The sequence below is a fragment of the Trichechus manatus genome, unplaced genomic scaffold (genome assembly GCF_000243295.1).
Source record: "Trichechus manatus latirostris isolate Lorelei unplaced genomic scaffold, TriManLat1.0 scaffold00072, whole genome shotgun sequence".
NCBI classification, from domain to species: Eukaryota; Metazoa; Chordata; class Mammalia; order Sirenia; family Trichechidae; genus Trichechus; species Trichechus manatus.
In genome coordinates this window covers 3,766,173-3,794,050 of record NW_004444008.1, presented here as the reverse complement: position 1 = coordinate 3,794,050, position 27,878 = coordinate 3,766,173, and the positions used below count along the sequence as shown (strand labels likewise).

The following is a 27,878-nucleotide window of genomic DNA, read 5'->3' as shown; positions in this document are numbered from 1 at the left end:
CTGTGCATGCAGAAATTTTTGAATTGGTGTATCTTTGGCTATGTATATTTTCACCAAAAAAAAAAAAAAAGGTCGAGAAGGGAGAGGGTTGACATGTCATGGGGTTGTTAACCAATGTCATAAAACTATATGTGTACTACTGTTTCATGAGAAACTATTTGTTCTGTAAGCCTTCACTTGAAGTACAATAAAAAGAAAAAAAGGAAAAGAAAATCACACTTCTGAAAGACTCTTGTGTTAGAGGAAATAAAAATTGAAATTATAGGCTTTTTAGAAACGAATGACAATGAGTAGTTATAAATCAAAAGCTGTGGGATTTGGCCAGAGTAGTAGTTATAGGAAGATTTATATCCTTAGATTGGCAATAAATGACAATCAAGAAAAAGAACAGTATCGACCTAAATAAAGTTGAAGGAAGGAGTTTTTTAAAAATTATATCAGAAGTTAATAACATAGAAAATGAACGGAAAGCACAGACTTTAATAATGAAAACAAACACTTATTTTTCGAGATCAACAAAACATGCAAAACTTCAGAAATCTGATCTAGAGGAAAATAACATTAAGAACAGGAAGAAATTATTTCAGATATGGATGCTTTTTTAAATTATAAGAGAATACTATGTGGAAATGATTTTAACATTTGAAAATCTAAACAAAATGGATAATTTCTAGGAAAATTGTCAAAGTTAACCATCAAGTAGAAGCAGTAAACATGGCAGAAGTGTAGGTTGTCTACCCCTAGAAACAGAACCTGGGTCGGGAAAACAATTTCATGGCTACAAATCCCAACTCCACCACTGAATAGCTCTCATCTTGAGGCGAGTTTCTCAACTTCTCCAGACCTCAGATTCTGTCTGATACAACGAGGTGATAATAAACCAAAACCCGTTGCCATCGAGTCGATTCAATTCCAACTCATAGTGACCCTATAGGATAGAGTAGAACTGCCTCATAGGGTTTCCAAGACTGTAATCTTTACAGAAGCAGATCGCCAGGTCTTTCTCCTGCAGAACCACTTGTGTGTTTGAACCACCGACCTTTCAGTTAGCAGCCAGGCAGTTAACGATTTCTCCCCAGAGCCCCTTGAGGTAATAATAGTAACTGCCATATAGGATTTTTGTGAGGGTTAAGTGAACTATACGTTAAAGCCCTGAACCGTATGTGGCACAGAGTTGTTAGTTGCTGTCGAGTTGGCCCCGATTTATGGCGGCCGTACGTACAACAGAACTACGTGTTCGCTGGTCCTGTGCCGTCTTCATGATCCGTGACATGTTTTAGCCCATTGTTACAGCTACTGTGTTGACGGTTTCCCATATTTTCTCTGACCTTCTACTTTTCCACCCATGATGTCCTTTTCTAGCAATTGATCTTTCCTGATGATGTGTCCAAAGTAAGCAAGAAGAAGTCTGCCATTCTTGCTTCTAATGAACATTCTGGTTGTGTTTCTTCGAAGACTGATTTGTTCATTTTTCTGGCAGTCATGGTATATTCAATATTCTTCACCAACACCACAGTTCAAATGCATCAATTCTCCATCTGTCTGGCTTTCTCATTGTTGAGTTGTCACAGGCATCTGAGGTGATTGAGAAGACAGTAGCTTGGGTCAGACACAAATTAGTTATCAAAGTGACATTTTTGCTTTTTAAAACTTTAAAGAGGTCTTTTGCAGCAGATTGGCCCAACACAATACGTTGTTTGATTTCTTGACTGCTGCTTCCATGGACGTTGATTGTGGATCCAAGTAGAATGAAATCCTTGACAACCTGAGTTTCTTCTTCATTTACCATGATGGTTATCAGTCCAGTTGTGAGAACTTTCGTTTTCAACAAGAAATATTCAGTTGTTATTTAAACAGTTCCAGACCTGAGAGAAAGACACAGTGTTCTCAAACTCATCTTTATGAAGCTGGCATCGCTTGACACCGAGACAAACTATGAGAGAATAGACTCCAAGCAAACCGGTCAGAACTGTCTTATGAAAATGGACGAGAAGGTGAGAAACAAGACTTCAGCACATGAGTCGCTGTGGCCCTCAGAGTCTCAGTCGGAATGCCAAGGGCCCTCCGTACCTCTCAGAGTGGACCGCATACGTGCTGCTCTCCCCTCCACTCTGCCCCACTCAGGGACCCACCCCGTGGTCCAAGCAGCAGACTCGGAGAAGATGTGTTGGGCAGAGGTTGTGGCCAGAATCAGGACTCCAGTGACTTCCGGAAGGCTGGCGGATGAGCTGATCCAACCCTCGAGGTGTATCCGGTGTGGTATACAGTCGTCCCTCGGTATCCGTGAGGGCTTGGTTCCAAGACCCGTGGATACCAAAATCCTCAGATGCTCAAATCCGTTTTATACAATGGCGTAGTATTTGCGTATAACCTACGCCCATCCTCCTGTATACTTTAAATCATCTCTAGATTTCCTATGGAACCTAGTACATTGTGTGTGCTATGTAAGGAGTAGTTATACTGTATTGTTTAGGGAATAATGACAAGACTTGAGCTAAACACTGATCAAACAATGAGTGCCAGAGAGACTGAGGATCTGTGAGGTGATGGGGGCTAAGCGGGGACCCTCCACACCACTTCATTCGTGGGCGTTCAGCGTACAGAAAATCCAAGTTTTTTTTCAACTTTTTTTTTTTTTTCCGAATATTTTTGACCTGCGGTTGGTTGAATTCGTGGATGTGGAGCCTGCAGATGTGGAGGGCCGGCTCTCCACTCTCTTAGCAGAGCCTAATCGTTGCTCGTAAAATGTTGACACACGTTATCACCTGGCCAGGTATTTGAGAGCGCTGTGAATCGCGCCTAAAAATCACAAAACCCGTTGCCGTCGAGTCAATTCCAACTCATAGCGACCCTATAGAACAGAGTAGAACTGCCCCAGAGGGTTTCCAAGGAGTGGCTGGTGGATTCAAACTGCCACCTTTTTGGTTAGCAGATGAGCTGTTAACCACTGCGCCCCCAGGGCTCCGAATCGTGCCTAGAAGATGAGTAAACTCCAGGCCTCCACACGGCCATACTGTTGGTGGGGTGGACTCAAGTGCTGATTGGAACATCCGTTTCTTATGGGTCTGGTTAATGAGTGTTTTAATCCCGTTGGCTTGGCGGAGATATGGTAAAGCAGACATAGATCAAGGGAGAGACGGCGACATTTTTATATGTTTTGTTATACTCGCTGTTCCCTGGGGAGAGCACAGCATGCTGTGGCACAAGGCCAGTCAGGAGGTGTAGCCTGGGGACAGTGTGACAGCCAGCAGGAATGCAGGAGACGCGTTCCGCAAGCAGGGAGGGTTAGCTGGGCTGCGCGGGATTCCTGGAGATGGGACATTTTGAATAATTCTGCAAGCTCTGGGGCATAGGGCCTGTCCCTGGTTGTTGGGTACCTGGCCCCGGAGCAATTAGGGTGGGTGCATAGTGGTCCAGAAGTGTGAGAGCCCAATAAGGGGAGTGGTTGGAGAGTGGACCTAATCTTCTGCTCAGGAAGGGAATGGACCAGCCTCTAGCCAGGGCTTCAAAGCTGGATCAAGCCAGCATTGATGAGATGGTATGCTGCAATGGTAGGGTCATCGGGGCTTCACTGACAGATTTCTCCATGCGAGAGACCCAGGTTGGATTCCTGGCCAATGCACCTCCTGTGCAGCCACCACCCGTCTGTCAGTGGAAGCTTTTATGTTGCTATGCTGCTGAACAGGTTTCAGTGGAGCTTCCAGCCTAAGACAGATGAGGAAGAAAGGCCTGGAGATCTACTTCTGAAAATCAGCCAGTGAAAACCCTCTGGATCACAACGGTGGATCCATAACTGACGGGGCAGCGTTTTGATCCGTTGTGCATGGGATCGCCGTGAGTCAGGGCTGAGTCAATGGCAGCTAAAACCAGTATTTCCAGAATCATAGGAACTATCCCCACACTAATCTGTTCCTTTCTGTTTCCTGGCAGAACGACCGTCCTTGGAATTTCCTTTGGAGCTGCGTTTCTCTCGCTCACCTTCATCCTGTTTGTCTGCTTCGCTGGGCAGCTTCTGGTAGGTACTTCAGGATTGGAACTTCTTTGAAAGTGAGTTCATTTGAAGAAAGCTGGTGTCTTGCTTCAAATTTTCCAAAACAGTCAGCTTGTTGATTTCGTGTTTCAGGCGATACAGAGCCCAGGAAAGAAACATGTTCCCTTCATGTTAACAGCTCAGAATGTAAACTGAGGCAGCTCATATACAGCCAGGACTTTCATTTGGAAATCATTTTAAATGTTGGATGTTATACCGTGAAGTCGTGTTTATATTTGTGTCATCTCTAAGTGTTTGGAGTATTTGTAGGAACGAGGGCAAATGTTATAGGAGGCTCTTGGTGTACAGGGGATTTAAAATTTAAGCCAAATGCATGTTTTACACACTTTTTCAAGCTATAAAATTTTGGAACATTTGAAAATAGCAAATCTAAAAGTATTTTTATTGGTGTTTTAACTTTACCCAAACATGGTAAGCTCTTATGGCTTAGATGCTGGGTCTAGACATAAGAATTACATCTAAGCTTATTTCGGAGTCCAGAGCAAGTCCTGTGAGCTGGCTGCTCTGCATGAGAGTATGCTGAGAAAGCTAACGTGGGATACAGTTGTCCAGTTGGCTCCGACTCACGGCGACCTCATGTATGACAGAACAAAATGTTGCCTAGCCCTGCGCCATCGTCATGATCTTGGCGTGTCTGAGTCCATCGGTAAGGCCGGCGTGTCAGTCCGTCTTGTTGAAGGTTTCCCTCATTTCTGTTGGTCTCCTCCTTCACCAAGCACGAAGCCCTTTTCGGTGCCGTGCGGTCTCTTTAAACCTTCTCCCTGTCCTCAAAGGCTCTGAAAAGCAGTAGGCCTACAGCCCAGCCTCTCCACTGTGTCCCGCTCTGATCGTTGAAATCTTCTGGCCATCAAGGGTTCAGATCCCCAGGCATGCCTCTGCCTCTTGGCCCTGCATGCTGTGCTTTCTGTTCCTACCTTCACAAACTTCTGTGGATTTTGCTTAGTATACAAGAGTTGTTGTTAGGTGCTGTCGAGTCAGTTTCAACTCACAGCGACCCCATGTACAACAGAAGGAGACACTGCCCGGTCCTGCGCCATCCTCACAGTCGTTACGTTTGAGCCCATTGTTGCAGCCACTGTGTCAGCCCATCTCATTGAGGGTCTTCCTCTTTTTCGCTGACCCTCTACTTTACCAAGCATGGTGTCCTTCTCCAGGGACTGGTCCCTCCTGATAACCTGTCCAAAATATGTGAGACGAAGTATCACCATCCTCCCTTCTAAGGAGCATTCTGGCTATACTTCTTCCAAGCCAGATTTGTTCGTTCTTTTGGCAGTCCATGGTATATTCAATATTCTTCACCAACACCACAATTCAAAGGCGTCAATTCTTCTTCGGCCTTCCTTATTCATCAACCAGCTTTCACATGCATATGAGGCCATTGAAAACACCATGGCTTGGCCAGGTGTAACTTGGTACTCAAAGTGACATGTTTGCTTTTGAACACTTTAAAGAGGTCTTTTGCAGCAGATTTGCCCTGTGCAATGCATCATTTGATATACTAGTTTAAGAATTTAAAATTGGATTGAAAACTCTTCGGAGAATGAAACTTAGTTTCTAATGTACTGAATGCACACTTCACATCTCGAGTTTTTTAAATCCCCTAAAAATGTCGTAGCGCTGTGGTCTTGCAAAGAGAAAATTTCCAGGCTTCAGATGAACTGTGTCTAACTCCTCCTCACAAGAAGCCTGTGTTTTGCCAGATTTGTCAGGAAGAATAAATGTGAAGGCTTCTGGTCTTTCTAAGCTTGAATCAATATGATCCATGAAGGAGTCTCCCGCAAGTGGCCAGCTGTAATCCTTGGTCCAGATTTAATCCTTGTCAAATTCTGCAAGGAATTCTCGGCGGTGGTTTTGCTGTGGGTCTCTGTCTTAGTCTTCTGGTGCTGCTCTAACAGAGAGACCACGAGTGGATGGCTTTAACAAAGAGAAGTTTATTCTCTCACAGTCCAGTAGGCTAAAAGTCCAAATTCAGGGCATCAGTTCCAGGGGAACGCTTTCTGTCTCCATTGGCTCTGGAGGAAGGTCCTTGTGATGCATCAGTCTTCCCTTGGTCTGGGAGCATCTCAGCACAGGAACCTCAGGTCCAAAGGACGCGCTCTGCTCCCAGCACTACTTTCTTCGTGGTGTGAGGTTCCCATGTGTCTCTGCTCACTTCTCTCTTTTATATCTCAGAAGAGATTGGCTTAAGACACTGTCTAATCTGGTAAACCTCATCAGTATAACTGTCACTAATCCATTTTATTAGATCATAGTGATGGAAATTACAACACATAAGGAAATCACATCAGATTACACAATCATATGATACTGGGAATCATGACCCAGCCAAGTTGATACACACATTTTTGGGGGGATATAATTCAATCCATGACAGTCTCATTCTGATAATAGGGTTTATTTTACTGTTTAAGCTATCTTGAAGGATAGCTGCTAGGTGGGTTCAAACCGCCAACCTTTTGGCTAGCAGCCGAGCGCTTTACCACTGTGCCACCAGGACTCTGGTAGTAGCAGTGGTAAATGCACACTACTGCCAGGTCTAAATATGTAAAGCTCCCCCAGGTGGACTTCTATCTTAATACCAAATACAAGGGAGTAACTCCAACCAAAAATGCCACACGTATATCCACAAAGCATTTTTTGGGACAAGTATGCCACATACAGCAAATGAAAACTCTAGAAAACGTCAGAAGAACATTTCCTGTCCATGTTGTTACCTTGTGCTTTGTCTAGTAGAGGTAATGGGAGGCCACCTGCCAGCCTTGCCCAGGCAGAGATGAAAGCACAAAAATCACTTCTACCTGGGGAAGGAAGAGTAGGTCACACACCCAGCTAATAGAAGATTTCTAGCCCACACGAGTGGTTTTCCCCTGGTCTATTTTCTCTAATATCAATACAACCCAGCAGCTATCATTAGGTTGCTGTCTGCCCAGAGTCTCTTTCTCCGTCTCTTTGCTTTCAATACTTCCTTGTCATTGTGTAGGTGTCTGATGTGTCTCTGGTAAACACGTGGCCGTACGTTATTTTTCTCTGATCCAAAAATTTCTGTCTTCCACCTGACAAGTATATCATATTTATGTGTATTATAATTACTTCTCCAGCCTGATTTTGTTCTGTTTTGTTTTTAATCCATCATGCATCTTATTTGCTTCTGTTCAGCTTTCCTGTCTCCTCTTCTCTTGGATCAGTGGGGTTGATTTATTCCTTTCTATTCCCCCGACCCCGTGCCTTGAAAGTTCTATATTCTAGTCTGTTCTTTTAAAGACTACCTTAAACATGTAACATGTTGACCTGACCTAACAAAGCATGTTAATGTCTCCGTCCTCGTGGTGAATAATACTGGGACCACGCTCTAAGTCTGCTCATCCATTCTCACCTTCCATGCTAGTATTGTTTAGATTTTTCTAAATTTTAGTGTTCAGATTCGTTGAGATTGCTCTCATTATTCTTCTTGTTGTTTAGAAATTTCTCTTCTTCATTCTTCCTGAATATCATTCCTTTCCCCAGAACTCAGCTTCATTTTATTAAAGCACTTCTTTTTATAACCCTTTCCACAAGAGACGGTGAATAATATACTTGCTCAGTTTTTGTATGAAAAAAAAAAAAAACTCTATTTTTTTCTTCATTAAGTGATAATTTATCATATTTTTTTCTAACCCTTTTGAAAACATGACTCCATCTTTCCCTGGCCTCTAATATACTGAGGAGAAGCCTACCATCTTATCTGATTGTTGTCCCTCGAGAGATAATACGTCTTTTTTTCTCTAGTCTTTTTTGCGTGATTTGCTTTGCGTCTGCCACGGGCAACAGATTCCTGGTGTTCATGTTTAGAGTTATGTTCCCTTTTCCGGTTAAGGATTTGGTCAGTGTGTCTCCTCAGCCAGAGAACTCATGCTACTCCTGGTCCTCACAGTGTTTGGCCAATATTGTTGTTTTTGGGTGCCGTCGAGTCAATTCTGACTCATAGCAACCCCATGTGACAAAGTAGAACTGTCCCATAGGGTTTTCTAGGCTGTCATCTTTACAGGAGCAGATCACCAGGTCTTCTTCTCATGGAGATGCTGAGCGGGTTCAAAACTGCCAACCTTTCAGTTAGCAGTAAAGCACTCAACCACTGTGCCACCAGGGCTCTTGGTTGGCTGATGTCTCCTCGTATTTTGCCTCTTCCTGGTCTTTCAGTTCTGTTTTTCTCAGACACCTGTAGAAGTTTGTGGCATCTCCTCATTTCGTCCTCCGAGTCACAGCTTCCCTTAAGTGCATCACATCTCTCTGCCTGTGCTGTTTTATAGGATATTTCCTCAGATCTTGTCTTATTCTCAGTTTACCAACACCCTCTTCAGCAGAACCATTGAGATTTTTTTTCTTTCCATTTCTTTTTTTATTATTGTTGTAGTTCAAGTGAAAATTTACATTTCAAGTTAGTCTCTTATACAAAAATGTATACATACATTGTTATGTGACCCTAATTGCTCTCCCTATACTGTGATATCACAGTCCTCCTTTCCACCCCTGATTTCCCATGATCATTCAGCCAGCTCCTGACCCTCTCTGCCTTCTCATCTCACCTCTGGACAGAAGCTGCCCGTTTAGTCTCATGTATTTACTTGAGCTAAGAAGCACACTCTTCACGAGTATCATTTTATGTCCCACAGTCCAGTCCAGTCATTGTCTGAAGAGTTGGCCTCGGAAATTGTTTTTGTTCTGGGCTGACAGAGAGTCCGGCGGCCTTGCTTTCTGGGGTTCCTCCAGTCTCAGTCAGACCGTTAAGTCTGGTCTTTTTATTAGAATTTGAATTCGGCACCCCACCTTTCTCCTGCTCCATCCAAGACTCTGTGTTGTGTTCCCTGTCAGGGCGGTCACTGGTGGTAGCCAGGCACCATCTAGTTCTTCTGGTCTCAGGCCGATGAAGTGTCTGGTTTATGTGGCCCTTTCTGTCTCTTGGGCTAATACTTTCCTTGTGTCTTTGGTGTTCTTCATGCTCCTTTACTCCGGGTAGTTGGGACCCATTGATGCATCTTAGATGGCTGCTTGCAAGCCTTTAAGACCCCAGACACCACTCACCAAAGTAGGATGCAGAACATTTCCTTAACCATTGAGATTTTTATTTCGTATCTACATTTTCATCTCTAGAGAGTCTGTGTCTTAGTCGTCTAATGCTGCTATAACAGAGATACCACAGGTGGTTGGCTTCAACAAAGAGACATTTATTCTCTCACAGTCTGGTAGGTTTCAAATCCAAATTCAGGGCGTTAACTCCAGTGGAAGGCTTTCTCTCTCGGCTGTGGAGGAAGGTCCATATCATCAGTCTTCCCTTGTTCTGGGAGCATCTCAGTGCAGGAACCTCAGGTTCAAAGGATGTGCTCTGCTCCCAGAAGTGCTTTCTTGGTGGTGTGAGGTCCCCATGTGTCTCTGCTCACTTCTCTCTTTTATATCTCAAAAGAGACTGGCTTAAGACACTATCTAGTCTTGTAGGCCTCATCGGTACAACTGCCGCTAATCCATTTTATTACATCATGGTGATAGCGTTTACAACACATGGGGAAATCACATCAGATGATAAAATGGTAGACAATCATACAATACTGGGAATCATGCCCTAGCCAAGTTGACAGATGTTTTGGGGGGACACAGTTCAATCCATGACAGTCTGTATGGCTCATTGTTTTAAGTATGCCTATTATTTTCTCTTAACAACCTGCTCATTCATTATGGCTTCTAATCCCTCTTCTGTCACTTGAACCTTATTTTGTAGTCCACGTTAGAGTGCTGAGTTACTTGCATTTCTCTTGGTGCTAATTCTACTGTCGGTGTGCCTGCTGACTCTCCCGCATGAGGTCCATCGCTTCATTTAATTCACAATTTTTTTACATCATATTCAATGGGGCTGTCCCCCGCCCTCCCAACCGGGACGTCCCTTGTACCCTAGGTTATAAAGTGCCATCTACAAAAAACAGTGCCCTTCCTGCTTCTGCCAGAGTCTCAAGGACTTTCTCTGGTTTTTGGCTCATTATAGTACTCTCATTATCAAGGAGATAATGGAATTTTTAACCCAACACCCTAATGATACAGTGGCTAAGCACTTGGCTGCTAACCAAAAGGTTAGTGGTTCCAACCCACCCAGCGGCTCTGTGGAAAAAAAGACCTGGTGATCTGCTTCCTTAAATATTACAGCCAAGAAAATTCTATAGGGAAGTTCTCTCTGTCCCATGGGGCTGCTATTAGTCAAAATTGACTTGAAGGCACTCCACAAGAATAGCAACCCATATTTAGAGTTTTGATTTATCATTTTAAGATGATTGATACTTCCCTGAAAAAGTTAATCCATGGAGTTCATCTAGATAGATATATAGATACCTGCAATCAAGTCAACTCCAACTCGTGGCAGCCTCGTGCACAACAAAACAGAACGTTACCCAGCCCTGAGTCATCTTCACAATGTTTGAGTCTATCACTGCAGCCACTGTGCCCATCCATCTGACCGAAGATCTCCCTCACCCTTGCTGACCCTCTACTTCACCAAACATGATGTCCTCCTCCAGTGATTGATCCCTCCTGATGACATGTCCAAACCAAGCGAGTCAGACAACGTTCTGTTGCTGTCCATGAGGTTTTTAGTGGCTAATTTTTAGAAGTAGATTGCCAGGTCTTTCTTTCTAGCCTGTCTTAGTCTGGAAGCTCCACTGAAACCTGTCCACCATGAGTGAACCTGCTTATATTTGAAATACCAGTGGCACAGCTTCAGCATTACAGTCACATGCAAACCACCACAGTCGAACACACTGACAGATGGCTGGTGGGAGTTTCTCTAAATACTCACATGGAAGAGCCAGCCCTTCAAGATTCCTGGTTCTATTCAGGGATTTCAGTCCCAGATGCCACCCCCTTTGCAGACCGACGGCAGCTCCTCCTTTTCTCTGTGGGCACTGGAAGCCCACTTTCTAGATGCTGTATCCTGTGTCCATTGCTGGGACACCCCTGGGCCAGCCCCTCAGCCCCAGTCCCTCCAGCACGAAGCTCCTTTTTTGTCTCCAAAAAAAAAAAAAAAAACCCATTGCTGTAGAGTTGATTCCATCTCATAGTGACTCTATAGGACACAGAGGAACTGCCCCATAGGGTTTCCAAAGAGCAGCTAGTGGATTCGAACTGCCAACCTTTTGGTTAGCAGCCAAGCTCTTAACCACTGCACCACCAGGGCTCTGGCCCCTGGAAATTTCTCTTTAGATTGCCCATTAAGCTAATGAACTTGTTCAGTTGGCATTGTTGAGTCCCTACTGTTTGCCAAGCACTGTGCTAGCCTCTGGAAATCCAAGGATGAGTGTGATGTGGTCAGAGTCCCCACTTAGCTCTTCACGTGGCCTGAGACAAACAGGTCAGCCAAGATAATACGATGTAGACAGTGCTGTGAGGTTCCTGGCCGTGGAGGACTGCTGAGGGATGCAGGCTGATTTTGTAAAATATGATGGATTGCAATAAAGATGTCTTCCTGGAGGAAATTAAAGCACAGACAGATGATCCAGGTACACATGCCAGTCTGTGTGAGACTAAATGTTACAGTAATTATTGCTGGAGCTCGCTGCTGCCAGTGAGTCAGGAAGAGCATCCTTGGATCATGACAATTCTCAGGTAGACGTTCCTTTAGGGACGTGGACCAGAACATCTGTTCATGGGAATGGCTTCACCACCATATTGCTCAGGCAAGATTTTAACATGGGTTTTGTTTTCCTAATCATGAAAGTATGCTACAGAGTCACTCTGAGATATTTATAGGTTTTCCAAATTTTTTTCTTTTACTAACCTTCACTGAATGTAAGCTTCGACTTCTCTTCAGCTACCTCAGCTTACTGTTTACAATGGGCACTAATGAAATGGTGAATGCCGTCAACTTTTCTGATGATTCACTTAAGTCACGGTGAAACCTGTGAGGGCCAGACCTCGACGGGGCTGCCATGTTTTTCCAAGTCTTGCAAGTTTTCCACGTCTCACAGGTGCAGGCTTGCCACCTTTCTACCACTCTCTGTTAGTGGAAAACGTTTGCGTTTTCCTTCTCTGACGGGTTCCCACCTTACATAGATTCTGGCTTTTGCAGGTTTTGCTGTATTAGGAATTTCTGAGTAAGAAACTTCGAGTTGTTTCCAGAGCAAATAGTAAGAAAGAGAGAGAAGAAGGAAGAGAGAGAGGAATAAAGAAAGAGAAGGGAAGGGAAGGAGGGATGGACAGAAAGAGAGGAAGAAGGGAGAGGAGAGGAAGAGAGAAAATCTAATGTTTGGCGTAAAGGTTTTTCCTTTTTATTTTTGTCTCCAAATAAAATGTCTGAGCATTTTATTCGTATGAGGAGAACCCACTATCTGCAGTGGATTACAAACACTAATATTCACCCCACGTGCTTCCCACCTTACCGCGTATACTGCTTCTGTGCCGGCACCACCTCTGTGGTTCAGCTTTCCTGTATGTTCATATCCTTTTTCCTTTTTACATCTCCACCCATTTAGTGCCCAGCTCGTATCTGTTAGTGGATGACTATGGCATTAACCGCTGAGACCATTTCTAGAAGGTACACAGTGAATTCTCTGTAAACCAAACCCTTTGCTGTTGAGTCAATTCGGACTCCTAGCAACCATATAGGACAGAGTAGACCTGCCCCATAGGGTTTCGAAGGCTGAAATCTTTGCCACATCTTTCTCCCCCGTAGCAGCTGGTGGGTTCGAACCACCAACCTTTCGGTTCACAGCCGAGCACTTAACCGCTGTGCCACCAGGGCTCCTGAGGCTCTCCGTAAGAGCCAGTCACAGGGTGCCTGAGTCCCCTGATCAAGAAAGGGAGGAAACAGATTGGGATGCAACTCGGCCAGTAGTTAAACCAGAGATCAAGTAAAATGGCGAAACTGCTGGACTTAGCAGGCATTCTCTGGTGTTCAGTTCAAGAGTGTCTTCTGCATAAATGCCAACGTGTTTTTTGAAATGTGATCATTTACCATGTTTAACTAAAGGGGATCTAGATTTTAGTGATCTTACTTCTCCACCAGGAACTTTTTTGGAATGCTTTAACCTAAAACGGAATACATTGAACTAAATTATCTTATCAAAGCCCAAGTCATAATTTCTATAAAGAGCTGCAGATTGAATCAGCGCTCCCAGTTTTCCTTACTCAGGTTCATTCTGTGTTAAGAACATAGTCTTTTTCCCTTCTCTCTTGTCCATCGTTGGTTTATCTTTCCCCCAAAATCTTTGTCTTCCTCCTTCCCCTTCCATTGTTATTGTACTTCCGAGTTCAACGCTTCTCATTGTTATTGTACTTCTGGGTACACGTCTCCACCCTCACCTTCCTGTATCTCCTTGTCCTCACCACCAGCAGTGTTTACCAAAGTAAAAATAGGTTTCTTTCCGGCCTCTACTCGGTAATGAAGAGAGGAAGAACGTTCCTGCCTCCCCGACCTTCCAGGGCAATGCTGGTGTGAATATTTGTCACCATAGTTTAAAAACGGCTGCGTGGGGTACTGTGAGGCATGTTATTTTTGTTCATTGCTGTCAAGTCAGTTACAACTCATGGTGACCCCAAGTGTGCAGAGTGGAACTGCTCCATGGGGTTTTCAAGGCTGTGACATTTCAGAAGTAAATCACCAAGCCTGTCTCTGAGGTGACTCTGGGTAGATTCGAGCCACCAACCTTTCGGTTAGTAGTCGAGTGCTTAGCTGTTCTCACCACTGTGCAGACGGTAGAATCCGACCAGTTGCATCCTGAGTTAGCTGCCCTGAACTCAGCACACACCAAGCCCACACATCCCAGTGGGTGGCTCTGAGTGTTCTGTGTGGGAGTGGGCAGGAACGTGCCCCATCTCCTGGGAGTCCCTCCACACGTTCAGGGGTGTGCGTGGACGGTAGTTCTGGCAGCCATTGATGTGTCATTTGGACCAGGATGTCACGTGAACAGAATGCTCAAGCTGTGATGCTCAACACGTTTCAGCAGAGTTTCTAGACTAAGACGGACTAGGACGAAAGGCCTGGTTTTTACTTCCAAAAACTAGCCCACGAAAACTCTATGGATCACAACAGAATATTGTCCAATATAGATAGGTCCCTGGGTGGTGCAAATGGTTTGCAGTCAACTACTAACCTAAAAGTTGGTGGTGGAAACCCACCCCATGGCTCCATGGAAGAAAGGCCTGGTGATATGCTTCCGTAAAGCTTACAGCCAGAGTAACCCCGTGAAGCAGTTCTGCTGTGTAGCCCATGGAGTCGCCGTATGTTGGCATTGACTCAACAGGAAGATGAGCCCCTCTGTTGGGAGGCGCTCAGAATACACAGGGGCCACAACAGTGGACTTGAGCAGACGAGCAATCATGAAGATGGCGCGGGACCAGGCAGCGGTTGCTTCTGTTGTACGTGGGGTCACCGTGAGTCGGAACCAACTTGGTGGCAATTAACAACAACGAGGATATCATACATTTGTCATAGAAATTTAGTTAATTTGTTCTTAATTAGCAATAATGATGCCAGTGATCATAAAGCAATGATATTAATAGTGTCTGTGACCCTGATATGGGACCACTCGGGAAGACAGGACTGTTTGTTCTGTCTGTGAAGGTTATTGATCCTTTTGTGGTTTTGAGGTCTCTGGGTGGTGGAAACAGTTTGCACTTGACTATTAACCAAAAGGTTGCTGGTTCGAAACCACCTAGCAGTGCCACAGAAGAAAGGCCTGGTGAACTGCTTCTGTGAAGATTATAGCCGAGAAAACCCTACGGAGCAGTTCTGCTGTGTAACATATGGGGTCGTCACGTGTCAGAATTAACTCGGCAGTAATGGGTTTGGGTGTTTTCATTGTTTTGTGGATGTGAGCACCGTCGTGTAGAGATGTGAGGGTGTAGATAGTAACGTCTGCCTTTTCCGCCTCTCTCCACCAGCAATGCAGTAAGAAGGCGTCCACCTTGCTCATGTGGCTCCTGAAGTCATCGGGCATCATCGCCAACCGGCCCTGGCCACGGATCTTCCTCACTGTCATCACCACGGCCATCGTCCTGACCATGGCTGTGTTCAACATGGTGAGCACTGCGCGCAAGGCTGGCGTCCCTCCCTCTGCTGTCTGTCCTGACAGAGGCTGGGAATCGCACCTGAAACTCTGCAGCCGTGTCCTTGGGAAGGGCCCCAGGAGTCCCCCTCACACCCATCGCGGCTCCTGCTCATGGAGGATGGAGCCGCCAACTGGGAGGGGGCAGCGAGTGCGGTGGCCTGTCGGGAGGCTAACAGCTGATGGCAACATTGGCTTCACACATACCAGCTGTGGGGTTGGGGGGAAGTTTCCATGCAATTCCCTCAGACTCCTTTCCCCGTCCCAAAAACAAGAGCCGAGATGTGTCTGCTGAGGTGGCCGTGAGGATGGAGTGAGCCCACGTCACCCTCACTCGGGTCATTGCTGGGCGTTGTGTGGATGTTTACCCAGCAGCCGCTCTTACTGTGTCAGTGTTAGGATTGTCCTCAGTTAATGTCCTTGTTGGGCGCCATCAAGTCGATTCAACCCCACGTGGCAGAGTAGAACTATACTCCACAGGGCTTTCCAGGCTGTGATCTTTACAGTATACGCCCCTCAAACAGACACGGATGTCATCACTGCACTCTGAGACGCATGGTATTTTCACGTCAGCAGCAGCAGCAGTAAGGGGTTATGATGTGATGTGCCCAAAACTTTGCTAGTTGTTGGAAATGCAGAGTGTTATGACATTATATTACGGTGTACATCTGTGTGTGTGTGTGTGTGTGTGTGTGTGATCCTATTAAGGCACATATATCCTTGCCTACCAGAAGCATAAAGTCAGGTTGACAAGATACCCCATATATATTAAATAACAATGATGTAGTTTTTTAGAAACAGATGGTATTTATTTAACAAAACCAGATTTATTGAACATCAGTATGTGCCTGGCCCATAGCTGGAGGCTCAGACGAAGCCAGCTCCCTGCCTTCTAGGAGTTGAAAGTGGAGAAGAGGGGACAGACATCCAGGAGCCATCACAACATCATCACAGCACATGAGAGCACCAGCCACAGAGCACCTGTCCAAGGATAGGGAGCTGGCTGCACAGGGCCGCTAGACCGAGTTCTAGAGGACAGTCCAGGAGCCCACCAGGTCACCTGGAGGGAGGGAGGCAGGGAGAGATGGGGATGGAAGATGAGAAGGAGGGAAAGCATTTGGCATCCAGGCAAGGGCAGATGTTTTGCGTGAAGAAGCAGGGAGAAGCCAGTCTACGGAAAAGATGAGGACCTGGTGTCTGTGCTGCATCCGTCCTCAAGGTTCTGCTGGAGATGGTCCCTCGCCCGTCTGTCAGTCTGTCATACTGTGAGAGCGTGTGTGTTGCTGTGATGCTGGAAGCTATGCCACCGGTATTCAAATACCAGCAGAGTCACCCATGGCAGACAGGTTTCAGCTGAGTTTCCAGACTAAGACAGACTAGGAAGAGAGACCTGGTGGTCTACTTCTGAAAAAAATTAGCCAGTGAAAACCTTAAGTACAACCAGAATGCTCCCTAGAAGCAAGGATGGTAAGACTTCATCTCACATACTTTGGACATGTTATCAGGAGGGACCAGCTCCTGGAAAAGGACATCAGGCTTGGTAAAGTAGAGGGTCAGCAAAAAAGAGGAAGACCCTCAGCGAAATGGATTGACACAATGGCTGCAACAATGGGCTCAAACATAGCAACAATTGTGAGGATGGTGCAGGACCAGGCAGTGTTTTGTTCTGTTGTACACAGGGTCACTATGAGTGGGAACCGACTCATCAGCACCTAACAATGACAACAGTGGAGTATATGAGGACCTGATGTTTGTGCTGCATGGGTCCTCAAGGTTCTGCTGTAGACGGTCCAGGTCCTCACAGAGACTTGGGTGGGGGCGATGCCAGCATAAACCACCATGGGTCACAAGCCCTGCCTCCGTCCAGCCTGCCTAGAAACCGACCTGAAGGACACCTGGAAAACAGTGCCAGAGAGACCTCAGCCGGTCCTTCCACCCTTCCTGCCTGGCTAGGAGCTGGGTGCCTAGGATTCCAGCTGTCCTCCCCCATCGTTGACTGCAGGAGCCTGGCTTCCTGGTCACCCCCTTCACCTGACAACATGCCCTTCCCTCTCAGGCTGCCTGAGGAAGGAGAGGAGGACAGGTCTTATATGCCAGCCTCCCTGGGAATGTGGGCCAAGGAGTGATGCCACCCGCACCATCCCCTCAACCCTCGGTCCACCTCAGTGGTCAGCTCATGAACAGGCTGTTCAGCATTTCCCTGTAGGCAGTTAGGACTGGAGTCCCAGAACTCACAGCCAAGCCACAAGGCCTGCGGAGTCCTGGTGGGCACCACCTGGTCCTTGGCCACACAGTCCTGCATGGAGCTGTCATGGTGCCTCCAGTCCACCGAGGGAACTCCACCATCAGGCCTCATCTTGCTCGTCTGTGACATGACCATTCACACCTAGCGGCCTCCCTCCCCCCCTGAGCACGCGCAGGACCTCGTCCTCCGTCCTCCAGGCCTCCTCTTGCTCATCTGTGATGTGACCATTCACACCTAGCGGCCCCCGTCTCCCCCGAGCACCTACAGGACCTCGTCCTCTGTCCTCCAGGCCTCGTCTTGCTCATCTGTGACATGACCATTCACACCTAGCGGCCTCCCTCTCCCCGAGCACCCGCAGGACCTCGTCCTCTGTCCTCCAGGCCTCGTCTTGCTCATCTGTGACATGACCATTCACACCTAGCGGCCTCCCTCTCCCCGAGCACCCGCAGGACCTCGTCCTCTGTCCTCCAGACCTCGTCTTGCTCATCTGTGACATGACCATTCACACCTAGCAGCCTCCCTCTCCCCCGAGCACCCACAGGACCTCATCCTCTGTCCTCCAGGCCTCGTCTTGCTCATCTGTGACATGACCAGTCACACCTAGCAGCCCCTCTCTCCCCCTGACCACCCGCAGGACCTCATCCTCTGTCCTCCAGGCCTCCTCTTGCTCATCTGTGACATGACCATTCACACCTAGCAGCCCCCCTCTCCCCCTGAGCACCTGCAGGACCTTGTCCTCTGTCCTCCAGGCCTCCTCTTGCTCGTCTGTGATGTGACCATTCACACCTAGAGGCCCCCTCTCCCCCTGAGCACCTGCAGGACCTCGTCCTCCGTCCTCCAGACCTCCTCTTGCTCATCTGTGACGTGACCATTCACACCTAGCCGCTCCCTCTCCCCTGAGCACCTGCAGGACCTCGTCCTCTGTCCTCCAGACCTCCTCTTGCTCATCTGTGACGTGACCATTCACACCTAGCCGCTCCCTCTCCCCTGAGCACCCGCAGGGCCCGAGGCCCCATCCTCCAGGCCTCCTCTTGCTCGTCTGTGACATGACCATTCACATCTAGTGGCCCCCTCTCCCCCGAGCACCCGCAGGGCCCGAGACCCCATCCTCCTCCCTCAGGGACAACAGCGGGCCTCCCTTCAGGTGGTTGCCACATCCTCTACGTCTCAGGCGTGCCTGGTCCATGCATGACACCTTTAATTTTGCACCAGAGCTCAATCCAGATGCCTGGTGACAGCTGGAAATGAGGCCACCTGTGGACACAATGCAGTCCCAGGGAGCACTACCCACGCCAGAGGGGCTTAACGCCAGGACTGGAGCAGAGGGCCGAGCAGTTGGCCGAGGCTCATGCCCAGGAGTGGTCGGGCCTGGGTGGCCAGGGGCCTTCCTGTGCAAAGACCCCAGAGCAGTGTTGCTGTGGCCCTGAAGCTGTCACCAGAGGGGCGACGCAAGGTGAAGGAGCACATGTCAGGTATAAGAGGGACTTTCCTACAAGAGCCTGTTATGGGTTGAATTTTGTCCTCCCCACAAAAAACGTGTTGAGTCCTAACCCCTGTACCTGTAAATGCAGCCCTGGTGGCGCAGTGGTTAAGAGCTCAGCCGCTAACCAAAAGGTCAGCAGTTTAAATCTACCAGCCGCTCCTTGGAAACTCTATGGGGCAGTTCTACTCTGTCCTATAGGGTCGCTATGTATTTTGGGCTTTTTTGGTACCTGTAAGTATGACCGTGTTTGGAAATAGGGGTTTTTCTTGTGTTATGTTAATGAGGTCATACCCATGTAGCGTGGGTGCTAACCCTAATCACTTCTGAGTTATAAAAAGGGCAGATCAGGCACAGACTCACGGAGAGAGAGGAAGGCAGACCCCAGAGACAGGCGCATCCAGAAGCCATGCCAAGCCTTGTCGCTGCTGGAAGCTCACAGGACAAGGAAGGAACGCCCTTTAGAACCCTGCCCTGAATTCGGACGTCTAGCCTCCAAAACTGTGAGAAGGAAATCTCTGTTCTTCAGAGCCCCCCCTTGTGGTATGTGTGTCACAGCAGTTCCAGGAGACCGAGACGGAACCCTCTGCGTTGCCCAGCTGTGGGTCTCTAGACCTCGCCACACAGGCAGATCGTGGATAATGCGAGAGCGGGCAGCCGTCCGTGGAGGAGGGCGGACAGAGATGGGGCGAGCTGACTGCAGGCAGGGAGAGGAGTGTATTCCAGACATGGCTGCTCACGCTTGACTGTACATCTGTCCTGCAGCTCCGACACCCGGACGGAGCCCAGGAGAGCACTGGGTAGCTCGAGGCAGAGCTGGGGCTGTCCAAGCTGCCAAGAGAGCAGGATCAGAAGTAAACTTCACAAGAAGGCGCAGGACGCCCTGAAGGACGACAGCGTGCCCTGGCTGGCGTTCTGAGGGTCTCACAGCTCCAGGATGTGGTGGTGGTTGCTGGCTGCAGCCAGCCAGCCCCCGACTCATGGCGAACCCACGCATAACAGAACGATGCTGCCGGGTCCCGTGCCATGCTCCTGATCTGTTGTGGATCCCACTGTTGTGATCCACAGGGTTTTCACTGGCTGATTTTCAGAAGTAGATTGCCAAACCTTTCTTCCTGGTTCGTCTGAGTCTGGAAGCTGCACTGAAACCTGTTCAGCATTATGGCAACGCGCAAACCTCCGCCGACAGATGGGTGATGGCTGTGCATGAGGTGCGTTCACTGAGAATCCAACCTGGGTCTCTGCATGGAAAACGAGAATTTCACCCTGAACCCCACGGCCTCACAAGATTAACCTAGGTGCGTTGTTGCCGTAACAAGGAGCTGCTTCCCACCACTCCCTCATCATCAGGACGGTGCCCACTGGTGCCTGCATGGAACCAACACAGCCCGCTTCCTGAGACTGACCGTCTCTGCCAGCAATAGCAGCACCTACAATTACGGAGCAAGAAATTTCACGTGACAGCCACACTCAAGTGTCAGAGTTTTTCCCTGTATATTTCCACGTGTTCTAGGAAAGAAACGCCCATGGAAGCAGCAGTCAAGAAATCAAACGACATATTGCATTGGGCAAATCTGCTGCAAAAGACCTCTTTAAAGTATTAAAAAGTGAAGATGTCACTTTAAGGACTAAGGTGCGCCTGACCCAAGCCATGGTGTTTTCAGTCGCCTCATATGCATGCAACAGCTGGACAGTGACTAAGGAAGACCAAAGAAGAATTGATGCTTTTGAATTATGGTGTTGGTGAAGAATATTTAATAAATCATGGCCTGCCAGAAGAACAAACAGGTCTGTCTTGGAAGAAGTACAGCCAGAATGCTCCTTAGAAGTGCGGACGGCAAGACTTCATCTCACGTACTTTGGACATGTTATCAGGAGGGATCAGTCCCTGGAGGAGGACATCATGCTTGGTAAAGCAGAGGGTCAGCGAAAAAGAGGAAAACCTTCGGTGAGATAGACTGACACGTGGCTGCAACAGTGGGCTCAAACATAGCAATGCCTGTGAGGATGGCACAGCAGCGGGCAATGTTTCCTTCTGTTGTACATCGGGTCGCTATGAGTCGGAACTGACTCAACGGCACCGAACAACAACAGGAAAGAAAGTGCCTTCTGTGTCACGAGCAGCCCTTCTACAGTTACTCAGCCAAAAAAACCAAACCCACTGCCGCTGAGTCAATTCTGACTCATGGCGACCCATTAGGACAGAGTAAAACTGCCTCTTCGGGTTTCCAAGGAGTGCCTGGTGGATTCGAACCCCCGATCTTTTGGTTAGCGGCCGCAGCACTTAACCACTACACCTCCAGGGTTTCCACAGTTACTCAAGGAAGGAATAAATGAATGAATGGGCGAACACACACTTTTTTTTTTTTTAACAGAAACTGCTCCTTTTTCTAAAATCCTGTTCAGCCTTATAAAGCCGGAACTGATCACCTACTTTTTCTGTGCGTCTTCGCGGGGACAGACTGCTGGAAGCTGGCTGTGTTCTGTAAGGCACGGTTAGCGCTGACTGACTGGTGTTCCAGTCACTGTCTCTAAGTATTCGACGAGGTGAGCAGTCAGGAGTGGAGTTTTTTTCACTGTCACTGTGGTCCCTTTGGGGAGAAGAAATACGTCTTCCTGTTGTTTCCGTCCTCACAGAGAAAGAGGTTCTTTGCCAGGCGAGACAGAGATGTCTGTGGGGGGCAGGTTGGGAGGATGATGGAGGTCTTTGAGAGAGGGATGAAGTAAGGTTGGCTCCACACACCAAGGCTGTGGCCAAGACTTGAGCGGAATTGCATTTCCTGCCTGTCAGCGCAGAGGCAGGAAGCCGGAGCCCCAGCCAGGCCCTTCTCCGGGGGCTGGGTGGGGAGCACTGTGTAGGTTGACACCCAGTGCATGAGATCGGGGTACCTTCCCGTACAGATGCGCCTCTTGTGTTTATATCTGAGACACATTGTCACTGGTGTGAGAGCCTGACATCAGTGCAGAAAAAAAACAGCCTCTCCTGGTGTGGCGCTTTCTGTAATTCCGTGTTAGGCCCTGAAGGGCTGGGCGTGTTCCCAGGCGTCTTCCTTTGGTCCCCTCTGATGGTTGGCACAGCATCGCCCTCCCCTATTCCGACCCCTTGCCCTCCTGGGTTAGGACGGCATGGGGCAGTCGTGATGCCCCACAGTGCCCCAGCCTCCCCTCCAGGTGCTGTGACGACCCCTGGGAGAGGCACAGGGCGAAGCTGGTGCTGAGGAAGGGTCCGGGGGGCAGGCAGGCTGGGGTTGAGCACGCTGAGTCCCATGCAGGGAGGCACCCCGGCCGGCCCGTCACCCCTGTCAAGGGAGGTGGCACCTTCCGGGGATGCGCCAAAGCAAGTTCTCGACCGTGTGCAGTTACGCCTTCCTTCCGGGGGCACTCCTGACCTTTTTCCCAGCCCCACTCCCAACCCCCGTCCTGGAGAGGTGACTGCTTGACCCAGCAGGCTCCTTAAAACGCCTCTCTCGGTGCTTCCTCGGGGAAGGCATTTTCCAGACGCTCACTCTTGAGTTATCTCTCTGTTTCTTAGGATTTGTCATCTTTGGGAGGCCACTCGGGGCATCAGACTCACGTTTCAGCAAGAACAGCCGCTTGGGTGTGTCAGTGTGTGTGGGTGCGTGAATAGGTGTGCATGCATGTGAGTGTGTGTGAATATGTATGAATGAATGTGAGTGTGTGAGCGAGTGTGTATGTGTGTCCATGCACGTGTGTATATGAGTGTGTACTTGTGTGTGCATGCGTGTTGAGTGTGTATGTGAATGAGTATGTGTATTGTGTGCGAGTGTATGAGTTTGAGTGTGTATATGTGTGAGTGGACATATGTATTTGAGTGTGTGTGAGTGTGCAAGTGTGTGTACATGAGTGTGTTGTGCATGTGTATGAGTATGTACATGTGTTGTGTGTACATGAGTGAGCGCATGTATATGAGGGTGTGTGTACAAGTGTGACTGTGTATGTGGGTGTGTAAATGTATATGTACGTGAGTGTACACGAGTATGTGTGCGTGAGTGTGAGTGTGGGTGTGTAAATGTATGTGTACCTGAGTGAATGTGCATGAGTGTGTGGGTGTGTAAATGTATGTGTACATGAGTGAATGTGCATGAGTGTGTGGGTGTGTAAATGTATGGGTACATGAGTGCAAGTACCCATGGGTACGTGTGTGCTTGTGTGTGTTTGCGTGTGTACCTGTGCATGCATATGAGTGTGTATGTGAATGAGTCTGTGTGAATGTGTGTGTGTTTAGGCGTGTGTTTCCTCACTCACTGGGAAGAAGAGTTGATTTCTCTGAGAGCGTTGACTTCCTGACGTCCGCGTCAGCCCTGTTTTCCGGGGACAAAGGAGGACGCTTCCGTTTTCTTTCTGGTGCCGCAGCTCCTCCGCAGCAGTTGCCCCTTGGTCTCCCCGAGTGGCAGGTGGGCCTTCCTCGCCGCTTCTCTGTCCTCACCTGCCAGCACCCTCATTACCTGTCATGGGCAGGTGGCTAGCAATCGTGCTTGAGGGTGGAGGCTCCCCGTGACTCCCCTCCGCCTTGACCGTGGAGGCGGCCACACGCGGCCGCGCACGGGAGGCTCCACACCGATGGGGAGTCACTAAGATCCATCCTGAGCGAGCCCTTCAGCAGCCCTCCGAGAGCGGGGTCCCCAGGGCCGCTCGGCTCACAGGACTGGCAGTTTTCATCCCCTTACTCTAACAGTGAGTGACCAAACTCCCAAGTCCATTTTATTTAAAGTAAATTGTGAGATTGTACCAGGTGTTTTTAACACCTGATGCTCACCCCTGGGACACCAGGCACCTCAGTGAACAGTGGACAAGAATGATCGATAATCCAGAAATGTTCAAAAGCAGAATTTCTGGCATCAAACAGCAAATCATCAGTGAGTTCTGCTCCATTTTCGTTTCCAGCTGTTGATTAGGATCACGCGTGAGAAGCTCAACAGCGCTGCCATTTTTTCCCGCCATTGGACGGTGTCATCAAGCGAACGCCCCATCATCCTGCAATCTCTTGTGAGGCACTTCCGAGAGATTTCTTATAAATAGCAGAGCTTTGTAAACCAGATACACAAAGAGTGTGCCACAGCCCGCTAGATGACAAACGCAATGATGTCGTAAGGCTTAAAGCACGATATTACAGTGTGTGTTCACAATTTAATATTATCTTAAAGACGTAATTCTGAGATATTTTAAATAACCTAGTGTATTAGTTTCCAACTGCTGCTGTAACAAAGTACCACAAACTGGGTAGTTTAAAACAACAAATTTATTTTCTCACAGTTCTGAAGGCCAGAGTCTAAACTCCAGGTATCAGAGGGCCTTGCTCTCTCTGAAGGCTCTAGGGGAGGATCCTCTTCCAGCTTCTGGTGGCCCCAAGTGTTCCTTGGCTTGTGGCAACATCATTCCAGTCTCTGCCTGTCTTTACACGGCGTCTTCCCTCTGCATCCATCTCTGTGTCTCTTCCGTTTTATAAGGACACCACTCGGATGGGGACCCTCCCTGCTCCAGTATGACCTCATGTTAACTGGTAACATCTTCAAAGACCCTACTTCAAACAAGGTCACATTCACAGGTACTGAGGGCTAGGATTTCAACATATCTTGTTGTGGGGGGACACCATTCAATCCATAACACCTGGAAAGTGTAAAATCTGAAAGTAATGTTAAAAATAGGCAGTGTTGATTAGCACTTTATTAGGATATTCTGTTCAGAATCAGGCTGTCATTTTTCCAATTATTACCGCAGATGTAGAAAACTAAGGATTCAGAGGAGAATTCCCCAAATAATTATGACACTAGAAATTCATTTTGTGTGGAAAGTGACGGTGGTTTAACCAGGAAGGAAGAGGGACCCAGGAATAAAACACTGTCTTCAGTATTTGACTTGGTATAATCAGGGGATGGCATGAGTTTCTGATTTTAACATGACTAAGATGCTGTTGGCGAAGAGTACTGAATATACCATGGCCTGCCAGAAGAAGGAATAAGTCTGTCTTGGAAAGAAGTACAGCCAGGGTGCCCCTTAGAAGCGAGGATGGTGAGACTTGGTCCCACATACTCTGGACATGTTATGAGGAGGGACCAGCCCCTGGAGGACATCATGCTTGGGAAAGTAGAGGGTCAGCAAAAAAGAGGAAGACCCTTGATGAGATGGATTGACTCAGTGGCTGCAATGATGGGCTCAAACATAGCAACGATTGTGAGGATGGGGCAGGACCAGGCAGTGTTTCGTTCTGTTGTACATGGGGGTCGTTATGAGTGGGAACCAACTGGACGGCACCTAACAACAACAAAGATGACAGTACAGGAGAAATTGACTCAGAATCATGATGTGATTCCAGATAGAAGGAATAAAGTTTCTTGATTTCATGGGAAGTTAATAAATACTAGGAAAAGGTAGAAGAGCCCTGGCGGCGCAGTGGCTAAGAGGCATGGCTGCTAACCAGATGGTCGGCAGTTCAAATCCAACAGCCGCTCCTTGGAAATCCTATGGGGCAGTTCTACTCTTTCCTGTAGGATTCCTGTAAGTTGGAATCGACACGACAGCAACAGGTTTGTTTTTTGTTTTTTTTTTTAGGAAAAGGTAGCAGAGGGGGTTAAGGAAGCGTGGCGGTGTGTGGTCACTGAAGTTTTCTGTTTCACGTGTTCAAATCATCACATCCAATATAACCTGCTTGTGAGACACAGCTTTCAAAGGGTATATCTCTACTCATCTGACAGCAACAATTTAGAGCCTCATGGTAGTTATTTGGTTTCTTCCCTATATGGTGATATAATCAAGAATTTTTTTATAGTTATTTTAAGATCGAGGGTGCCTAAGACTAGTAATCCACCAAGCTAAGCTACTTCTAGTTTTGTGATTCGTTAATATTTAAGTCAGTTGTAATTTCTGTCCCTCAAATCTAACTTTGTAACATTTGGGAGCCCATTGTTTTCCAAGCAATTACTCCATTCATTTTCTTTTGATATATTTTTTTTCCCCAAAGAGTTAACACATTTATAGCCCAACCAGTGATTGTGTTATTTTTTGATAAATTCTTTAGGGTAAACTTTAAAAATCTGCTACTTTTCTTTTATATCAGCATTTGGCTGAATTTTATCAAATGATGTAATGGGTAGAACCACTATATCTAACATCATTTTTAGAATATGAGAGAAATATTCCCAAGAATATGCTAAATAAATGCTATCTTATCTACTTGTGTGAACTAAAACCCATTGCCATCGAGCTGATGCTGACTCATAGCGACCCTATAGGACAGAGTAGAACAGCCCCATAGGGTTTCCAAGGAGCAGCTGGTAGATTCCAACTGCCGACCTCTTGTTAACAGCCGTAGCTCTTAACCGCTGCCATTAAAGGAAATAAATCAGTGCAAGCAAACAGAAGCAACCACAGAAATTGTACAGGGAAGCTTTACTCTTTAAAGCTTGGATAAGGATGGTTAGTGCTATGCAGGAAGCACGACCGAGACTGATGAATGAGGGGAATCTCCTTCAGTCAAGGGAACCTGGCCGGGGCACAATTTTCTGGTTTATCTTTCTGGAACACTCCTCTGACACTTGGCCATGTGATGAGTGAGCGGGGAACTATTCGACACTCAAACAGTGTGTGCGGCAGTTGAGAGAGAGAGAACCAGGGGTAGAGAGACAGAGAGGGAGAGAGAGACAGGGAAGGGGAGAGATTGAGAGAGACAGAGAAACTGAGAGAGACAGAGGGAGATTGAGAGAGACAGAGAGGGAGAGAGACAGACAAGGGGAGAGAGATTGAGAGAAACAGAGAAAGCATCAGAGAAGGAGAGACTGAGAGAGACAGAGAGAAACGGGTCAAAAGAGAGACAGAGAGGGAGAGAGAGAGACGGGGAGAGACTGAGAGAGGCAGAGAAGCGGAGAGGGAGAGAAACAAGGAGAGGGTGACAGAGAGAAAGACTGAGAGACAGATTAAGGGACAGAGAGAGACAGAGGTACAGAGAGAGAGCGAGTGGGAGGAAGAGAGAATGAGTGACTTTCTCCCGCCTTGCTAACAGGTTGACACTTGCCTTCTGGTGTGGCTATCGGGGACCACCCCATAAGAGCAAATTATCTCTACCTCCTCAGCCTGACCTTTTTGTTTTTTTTATTACAGCCCCTTTTCCTACAGCCCTGGGAGGGTCCTTCCTTTCAAGCCTCTTAACCCATCGTGGTCCTGAGCTGCCAAGAGTTCGCGGATCATAGATACAATCATTGATGCTGGTTTATTGCACTTTGCCCATCAAATTAATATCCTTTTGTAAAATCAAAAGCTCCTATAAACCCATTGACTCGTTTAGTATTTGAGCAAAGATGGCGAAGATACTGCTGTGGACACTCTGAAGGCTTGGCTTCGCCATGGAGAGTCCAGTGTCTTTGTACAGGGGGATGTCACCTTCCAGCCATAATCCTAACCAAGCCCTCCAGTGTATGCTTTTCACATTTGTAAATTAACACTTAACAGAGGTACGTCCATTGTACTGAACATCGATCTTGTAGTTCCAGAATTCATCACGAAGTGCATAGCTCAGCAGGAACAAGTCACTTACTTTTACAGCAACATGTAAAAAATAATTGACGAAAATACCTCCCTGGGGGAGGGAGTGGTTGGCAAACACACACAGAAGGCCCGGCCCATGTTATTTGCATTACAGATATGGTGCTTATCCAAATAGAAATTCCTAGAGTTTCACAAGGCAGAGTGAGAGCCACTAGCATTTGCCAGACAGGTTGGATTGTCCACAGAATCAAGCCTGCTTACCTCGCATAAGGAACACAGATGAATGCATTTAGCATCTGCCGACTAATTTATTGATCTGATTTACACTAATTCCCTGGGAAACATTGCGTTGTTGTGTTGCAGTTTTTCCTGAGTGATCCAGAAGAAGCTGTGGCTTCAGCTGCCAATACATCCAACACAAGTTTTCCTGCCTCCAGCGATCAGGCGGCTATTCTTCATGCACAAAATTTGTTTTTCCTCCCGGTAAGCACGTTTTACTCGCTGTTATTGCTTTTGTTGCTTTTCTGTATACTGCTAGCCTGC

General features: G+C 47.5%; 1 protein-coding gene across 1 annotated transcript in view; it reads left to right on the top strand.

Annotated features, from left to right (window-relative positions):
• The window catches only part of ADCY2 (adenylate cyclase 2), a 458,110-nt gene that overhangs the window by 373,688 nt on the left and 56,544 nt on the right, over positions 1-27,878 (top strand). The window contains exons 14-16 of the mRNA XM_004380271.1: positions 3,931-4,015; positions 14,948-15,085; positions 27,699-27,818. Of these exons, the coding sequence (XP_004380328.1) occupies positions 3,931-4,015; positions 14,948-15,085; positions 27,699-27,818 (343 nt within the window). The remainder of the gene's footprint in view (positions 1-3,930; positions 4,016-14,947; positions 15,086-27,698; positions 27,819-27,878) is intronic.